The sequence below is a fragment of the Loxodonta africana genome, chromosome 15, assembly GCF_030014295.1.
Source record: "Loxodonta africana isolate mLoxAfr1 chromosome 15, mLoxAfr1.hap2, whole genome shotgun sequence".
NCBI classification, from domain to species: Eukaryota; Metazoa; Chordata; class Mammalia; order Proboscidea; family Elephantidae; genus Loxodonta; species Loxodonta africana.
In genome coordinates, this window is record NC_087356.1 from 41,573,158 (window position 1) to 41,580,726 (window position 7,569).

At 58.7% G+C, this 7,569-nt stretch overlaps 1 protein-coding gene across 7 annotated transcripts; it reads left to right on the top strand.

The window, feature by feature from the left end:
- The first annotated feature begins 248 nt into the window (after window positions 1-248).
- SH2D6 (SH2 domain containing 6) lies at window positions 249-7,161 on the top strand. 7 transcript variants are annotated; one of them, XM_064268796.1, is made up of 13 exons: window positions 249-402; window positions 496-625; window positions 1,198-1,283; window positions 2,108-2,168; window positions 2,703-2,725; window positions 3,136-3,196; window positions 3,590-3,662; window positions 3,949-3,979; window positions 4,100-4,124; window positions 4,537-4,595; window positions 4,874-4,957; window positions 5,076-5,234; window positions 5,892-7,161. In XM_064268796.1, exons 1-13 carry the CDS (start codon window positions 400-402, stop codon window positions 6,006-6,008), a joined length of 912 nt encoding a protein of 303 aa, XP_064124866.1. In that variant the 5' UTR covers window positions 249-399; the 3' UTR covers window positions 6,009-7,161. The 7 variants fall into 7 exon arrangements, with proteins under 7 accessions (XP_064124866.1, XP_064124867.1, XP_064124868.1 ...); XM_064268797.1 differs by having other exon boundaries at window positions 4,540-4,595; XM_064268798.1 differs by having other exon boundaries at window positions 511-625; window positions 5,892-7,160.
- The last annotated feature ends 408 nt before the right edge of the window (window positions 7,162-7,569 follow it).

A 7,569-nucleotide genomic window follows, 5' to 3' on the forward strand; every position in this document is an offset into this window, starting at 1 on the left:
AGTGGCTCTGGACACCTCCTGCCCACCATCTTCTAGCTCTGCTAAGTCACTGGAGCCTAACTCTCCCACTTGTTTTGGTCAGAATAAGGGGTGCATGGGGTGGGGACTGGCAGCTAGTTGGGGGGGGGGAGGGGCAGTCCCCTGCTTCCCAAATGGCTCCCCTGTTGGCCCTGCTGCAATGTTGGAAATGCCTGTCATGAGTGGTTCCTCTGAGTTGAAGCACTGAAGTCAGCTGTCAGAACGTAGATGGTTTATTAGGTGGGGGGAGAGAGTCATGTATGGCGCTAGAGGGGGCTGGGTGGGGAGGAGTCAGGCCAGTCTGTCTGTCCAGACTCCCCAGCTTGGAGAGAAGATGCCCCCAACCCAGCTCCTCTGCCTGCCCCAGAGAGCTGGAGACACATGGTAAGTCCAGAGCCTGAGGCCTGAGGTGGGGGAGGGAGAGGCAATGCCCACGACCACTTCTGGGGTCTTCCTACCACCCCCACCTGTGTTCAGCATCCCTTCTCCAAGGCCCAGGAGGAGGACGAGGAGGAGGATAAATACGAGCTGCCCCCCTGTGAGGCTCTGCCCCTCAGCATAGCCCCTGCGCGTCTCCCTGGCTCTGCGGAGGACTCACTGTACCTGGGTGAGGGCTGGGAAGTTGGAGGCAGGGAGGATGGGTGGTTGGGCAGGGCGGAAGGGCCTCCACAAGGGAAGAGGGCGCAGGCCTTCCCTTCTCCCTCTGCCTGCGCTGGGGCCTCTGGGCTGGGCAGAGAGACGGGAAGGGGAATGGAGAGAGGGCGGAAGAGAGAAAGGAAGAAAGGTGGAAAGGGGAGAGGAGCCTAGAGGGGCCGTGTAACCATGGCAATAGTGGGGAAGCAGGAAGCCCAACTAGGACCCTGGGGGCCTCGAGCTCCCCTTCGGAGATCCGAGTACAACTTCTACCGGGCAGGCGAGGGTGGGGGTGCCAGAAGAGCCACGGCTGCTGCATGCTTCCCACCCCCAGGGCCCAAGAACGGCCTGGAGGGGGCAGGGAAGCGGCTGCCTCCGGTTGCCATGGAGACGGGGCTGTCAGGAAGCCTACGTGCCCCGGGCAAGCGGAAAGGAGCGGGGGTTGGAGGGGGGAGGACTAAAAGGGGTGGGGGGGCCCAGGAGGAAAATGGGAATCTACATGGGAGGAAGCCTTCATCTCACCCATAATGCGTGAACCTTTTCCAGATCACTCTGGTCTCCCGAGCCCGTCCAAGACACCGCCTTCGCTTCTGCTTCCTCCGCCACCCCTGCCCCAGCCCCAGCCCGTGGTGGTGAGACCCTCCCCTGGACCTCCCCCCACACCCCTCCTCCCCACCGGCCCCACCCCAAGCAACCATTTTCCCTGAGTACCTCTTTGAGTCATTTCATTTGCAAGGCTCCCCCACATTTGCATTCAGGAGGCCCCTCCGCCGGGAAGCTCACGTTAAAAGTCAGCTGCGTCAGAAGGCAGAGAGCCCTGTCGGTGTTATAAAGGCCTTATCTAGAACACTGCTTTCCTCCCTTGGCTGTCGCTGCCCCTCCCCGGGACCCTGGGGACTGAGGACCCTGGTGCCTAGGGCTCAAGAAGCCCTTCCCTCAGCTGCCAATGACTGCTGGCTTCCAGTCCTGCCGCCATCCCACTTGAGGGCTTGAAAGCAAGCTCTTTCATCAACTGTTTTATGGGAATAAAGAGAAAAACATTCACGACAAAGAGCAAGCCGCAGAATAGCCGCGACGGAAGAGTCTCTCCTTCCGTACATCTCCCCTCGTGTTGTAGTTTTTTTTTTTTAAATCTACACGGATATACTTACTCCCCCTTCCATCCTAGGAGTCCCTGGGTGGCACAGTTAAGCACTCCGCTACTAATCAAAAGGTTCTGGTTCGAAGCTACCCAGAGGCACCTCGGAAGACAGGTCTGGCGATCTGCTTCCAAAAGGTTACAGCCTTGAAAACCCTGTGGAGCAGTCCTACTCTGACACGCATGGGGTCACCATGAGTCAGTTTGGACCTGATGGCAACAACAGCAACATCCCATCCTAACCCGCATCCTTAACTTACCCATGCCTGTTTCCATCCCACCCCCATCCCTCCTCACTGGCCCCTGTTATACCCACAGCTGCAAGCAGGGCTGAGTCTGCAGGAGACTGTGAAGCGGGGACTGCCCTTTGGGAAGCGAGGTAATTCGGATCCCTTGTCCCTTTTCATGAGTTCTCCCTGGGGAGGGGAGTCCTTACCCCCACAGGGTAGATCTGAGTTTGCTTTACTGTCATCTCATGCTTTGCCTGTTCACAGTGCACCCCCCCCCCAGCTGTTTTCTCATGTTTACCTGCCAATCACTTTAAGGTAGGCAGTTCAGGTGGCACTGCCTCCAATCAGACAGGTGAGACTGAGGCCCAGAGAGATGAAACACCTGAGCGCACACAGAACCCCTGGCTCCCAGGTGCTGCTTTGCACCTGGTGTGGTCTCTGGGTCAGGTGAGGGACACATCCAGGTTGCAGAGGTCTGAAGGCAGTCTACTCTGTCCAGAGGACCCCTTCTATAGAAACACATCAGCCCTTTCAAAGGGGACCCCCTTGGTGACCATTTTCTGATTCTATCCATGCCATTATTGCCACTACTGTCCAGAGCTTCCCATGGTAAGTGCCTCAGTTTCACCTAATTCCTTCTTCCCTGCTATCTGTCACTGGCGGTTCTCTCCTTTTCCTTCCAGAGCTGAGCACACACGCCAGAGTGGTGAGCAGCCCCTCTTTCCCCACCTCACATTCTAGGTTCTCATTAGGAAGTTGGTGGGGGGGTGGCGCCCAGAGGGTCCCTGAAAAGAGGCCCCAAGTGAAGTCCTGCCCCTCCTGCCAGAGGCCCCTGGGAGGGCCCGGGGCTGCAGGGGAGGGCCTCCCCATAGTTCCTCTTGAATGCCCACTTGCAGAGAAGTGGGGGCACCCCTGAAGGGAAGGTACTCCTGGGGTGCCCCCTCCCAGGCAAAAGAACCATTTTAATCATTCAAGCTGGCTTTGAGAAAGAGGCCCACCTTATGAGGAGGGAGTTAGGTGTCCAGAGCCCCCACCCAACTAATGCTAACTGCCTGAGGCAGAGGTCCCCCAGGGCTGGTCAAATCCATGGCCCCACACACTCCTCCCTACCTTTAGGTGCCAGGCCCTCCAAAGAAACCTGATGAGGACATCTACCTGGAGTGTGAGCCCGATCCAGGTGAGTCCCTCCCTCTGCCTGGCCCCAGATTCATCCTGTCCTTGAAGTTCTCAGCTGCCCAAAGCTCTGCCTTCTTCCCCTGTCTCCTCTCACCAACCCCCCAAACACATATGTGCATTTATACACCCCTGTGGACACTCACCCCAGGCTTTCGCCTGTGGTTCAGGTTGACCCACACTGTGCCGACAAGGAGGTGGGCTCCTTGGAGCAAGAGCTGTGTGGGGCTTCCCAGCTGTTGCTGCCAGGACAGCATCTCCCCTGGTTGGAAGGATTCCCAGAGAGCCCAGGCTGCAGAGTAAAGGCCACCCATGCAGCTGTCCTCAGCCCCTCCCTGGCCAGCATGGATTTCCTCTCCTGGGTCCCAGCCAAGCCCAGCCTGCTCTCCCTATTTAGTTCCAGCCCTGACTCGGAGCTCCCAATCCCCAGTGCCCCCAGTCCCTCTGCCAAGGACATCAGTGGTGTCCAGGTGAGTGCTCCACCAAGTGTATCTGTGTGTGTAGACACATGAAGACAGAGAGAGCCAGAGACACACACAGAGGGAGAAAGGGACAGAAGAAGAAACACACACAGAGAGAGACATATATAGACAGAGAGAGAGGGGATGGCCCACTTAGGCTTCCCCAGCCTTGACCTGGCATCTCCACTGTTGCTGGCAGTGGTGATGGGGCAGCTTGGGATGCTGGATTCACTGGGCTCTTTCTCTTGAAGGCGGTAAAGACCCTGAGCTCTGTTTCCTAATTTGTTCCCAACAGGCCCACCATAACCCCCCAGGAAACTAGGAGTGTAAGAGGCTGGTGGTTAAGGGAGGAGTGAGCTGGGTGGGTGGGTGGGGAGGGAGAGAGGGAGGGTCAGGGTGGGCTTTGCATCCAGGAAAGCAGTCTGACCAGACCTCCTGTGTCTCAGGGAACAGCGGATGCCACCTCTAAAGGTGAGTGCAGGCATCTAAGCTTGAGCCCACGCAGTCCTGCCAGGCCCCACCCTAGCTACAGCTCTGTAGGCCACAGACTCCTGGTCCCTCAGGCCCCACTTTGCTGAGGGGTCCCTGCAGCTCTGACTCCTGCTGAGCTTGGGCCTGAGGTGACCTCCTTGGCCATTCTCCAGAGTCTATACCAAGGCAGGAAGCTTCCAGTCTGTACCCCAAGATCACCCCTCATTTGGAGGTCACATAAGACCTAGCTGGTAGGTTCTACTAGGGTCCTAGGACTGAGAAGAGGGTTGAAGCACTGGGTGCCCTGCTTTGGGCTTCAGGCCTCTCTCAACCCCTACCTTTCCCCACCCCCATAGCTAATCCCTTTGCCTAATCCCCCTGTAGCCCCATCTCTATAATCTGCTTCTTCCAGCAGGAAGGAGACCCTCTTTTTCCTCTTTAACCCCCAGAAGGAAAACCTCAGCTACCGAGGTGAGGAAGGGCTCGGAGAGGGCTGAGGGACAAGGGCTGTGGGAACAGGGCTCTTGCCTGTGGTCGTCTTTGGTTGAGGTGTTCACCATTGAAGGAACCCATAGAGCACATGTGGGCGGCACCGTGGAGCCCCAGACATGAATAGATCTTTGTTCTTCCTTGTAAGGACTCAGTCTGGGGGAAGGCAGACATGAACACAAATAACTGCAATCCCCTTTCTGTGCTCCCCACCTCCTGCCCAGCAGTGCCTTTTCTGAGTGGGCTGTGTGTGTATACAGGATGGCAGCCTGCTGGGTCAGCCTTGGTACTCAGGAAACTGTGACCGCCGTGCCGTTGAAAGTGCCCTCCTCCGCTTGCAAAAGGTGGTCACCTGCACAGCGCCTGGGCCTCCTCGGAAACCCCTTGTGCTCACAGCCAGCTGTCCTGGGGCTGGGGGCAGGCACTTGGAGGAGGGGATTGATAAGTGGGGTCTGTCCACAGGACGGGGCCTACACCGTGCGCCACAGCTCAGGGCCTCAGGGCTCCCAGCCCCTCACCCTGGCAGTGCTTCTCCGTGGCCATGTCTTCAACGTTCCCATCCGGCGGCTGGATGGCGGGCGCCACTATGCCCTGGGCCGGGAGGGCAAGAACCACGAGGAGGTGGGTACTGGAGGAGGCAGGGGCCTAAGGGGCAAGGAGGGCCCAGCAGAGCAGTATCCTGTTCCCAGCTAAGGGCATTTGCTTATAGGAAAACCTATATTTTGTATTTTCTGGGGTGGGTGGGGATGACAGAGGGCAGACCCCTGAACTCCCTCCCAGCCTGGCTCTTGGGGAAGAGGCCCACCTGTTCTGGGGGAGGCATCAAACCCTCCTGCCATGGTTCAGTCTGTGCAGGGCTGAGGTGGGGGCATTTGTACCTAGAATGAACCCAGCTGGGAGGAGGGCAGGGCAGGGGTAGTCCAGACTTCTGTCTACCGCAAGGATTCAACTTTGCACCCAGCACTTATTAGAGGCTAGAGACAGTCAACTACCACTCCGCTCCCCATGCTGGAGGACCAGGGCAGAGAGGCACAGTCCCAAAGTTAGTTCCAGCTGACAGTCTGGCCAACAGCATGCCCTTGGGGACTGGCGCAGGGAAATCTCACAAGGCCTAGAATTGAGCTGCAAAATGGCAGTGAAACTTCATGGGGGCAAACAGGAAGGAAAACATTTAGGAAAATGTAAACCTCCCCCCCTCACCAGAGCACATAGTTCCCTCAGGAAGCCTCTCCCAGCATAAATGGAGAACCTCACTGATGCCCTTACCTCCCTGCCCAGCTCTTCTCCTCCGTGGCTGCCATGATCCAGCACTATGCGAAGCATCCCTTACCCCTTGTGGACAGACACAGCGGCAGCCGGCAGCTGACCTGCCTGCTCTTCCCCACCAAGCCCTGACACCACGGTTGGATGTACCATCCACCTCTGGCCCCATAGCTTGATCCCTGGCACTCCCTATTTGGGCTATCTTCCTTTTCCTTCCTAGTCTCCACTCCAGTCCCTCTTCATCCCTGCAGGTCCCGGATGAGAACCATTGGGAAAGGTTGCCCAGAGAGAGAAAGGGTCCCTGAGACCTCACCTCATGCTCACTCAGAGCCTGGCCCTGCCCCTCCCTGCTGTATCTCCAAGGCTGGCAGCAGCAGGCAGGCAGAACCCCATTCCCAGTCTCTAGGACTGGCTTGTCCATCTTGTCTATTAGGGCCTCCCAAGCTGCTCTGGATGAAGGCATGGTGGCGGCTTAGAGAGGTCAGCCTCCTTGGGGAAGCTGAGCCTCTGGGGGACTGCACAGGCACTCCCTGAACAGCACAGAGAGAATCCGCCAACATTCTCTTGGGAGTTTAGCACAGGGCTAGCATATGGGAGGGACTTGATTGCCCCGCACATTTTACAATTTCAATAAACATTTATGGAATGAATTACTGACTCTGAGGAAAGCAGAGATGGTCTCTGTCAGGCTCCATGGTACCAAAGCATTCCAGGGGACAGCTGGTGTGTGGGAATCGCGCGTCCTTGGGCCAGGAAGGGCCAAGCCAGGCCAGGAAGAGTCAGCCTGGTTTCTGCCCCCCTCCCATGGGGCTTTTGCCCTTAGATAATCTGTGCCAAGGAGCAGGGAGGCCAGCTCTGGGTGGCTGATTTGGCAGAGGGAGGAAGAAGGCTCAGGCTGCCTCTGTCGCCCTGTTAAATGATGAGGGTAGTGTCACTTAACTATTTGTCCAACACCTAGTAACTGTTCAGTGTTCCACGGGGCAGAGAAAGATGGGCTTGATTTTGGGGAGTCAGGGGGACCCCAGGAAACAACTGGGTATTAGACGGGCCAGTACTAGAACCAAAACCTAGTGGGATTAGTGACCGGCCCGGAATGATCCGGCGCAGAAGGCTGAACGCTGGTGTTCTGAGCAAGCCAGACGGTAGAGCCAGACCCTGGGGACAGTGGGAGGTGGAGAGACGCATCCAAGCGGAGCAGCCTCGTCAGGGCGTGGACGCGGAGGCCGGGCCGAGGCTCCGGGGATCCGAGGGGCTCGGACGTGGGCCTGTGGAGAGGGGGCGCACTGGAGCCAGGAGAGCGGCGCCCGAGCCTGGGGAGTCCCCGGCTGGGCCGCGGGCGGGGCGGCTCGGAGCCTGGGCGCGACGCCCGGAACACCCGGTGCCGGAAACGCATGTGACCGTGACTCCGCAGAAGCCGGGAGCTCCGGGAAACAAAGGCTGCCTCTGCGGCCGCCCCCCGTGCTGGCACGTAGGGTCTGGCCCCCCATCCGGGGCTGCAGAACTCTGCCCTCGACGCCGGCCCCACCGCTGGCGGGGGCCCTGGCCAGGCCGGGAGGCGCCGGATCCTGCGGAGTTCCGGGGCCTGGAGCGCCGGAGCCCCGGGAAGGTGGGAGGGAGGGGGAGCATGAAATGCAAACACGAGGCTGGTGGGCGAGCTCGGGCCCCAGCTGGTCTGTTGACGGTCGCCTGGGTG

What these genes read in the sequence shown, in the direction of transcription:
- SH2D6 (XM_064268796.1), top strand. An exon ending in CCCCCCAGGAAACTAGGAGT is followed by an intron (nt 3,980 to 4,099) that starts GTAAGAGGCTGG and finishes CCTGTGTCTCAG; the next exon opens with GGAACAGCGGATGCCACCTC. An exon ending in GGAAAACCTCAGCTACCGAG is followed by an intron (nt 4,596 to 4,873) that starts GTGAGGAAGGGC and finishes GTGTGTATACAG; the next exon opens with GATGGCAGCCTGCTGGGTCA.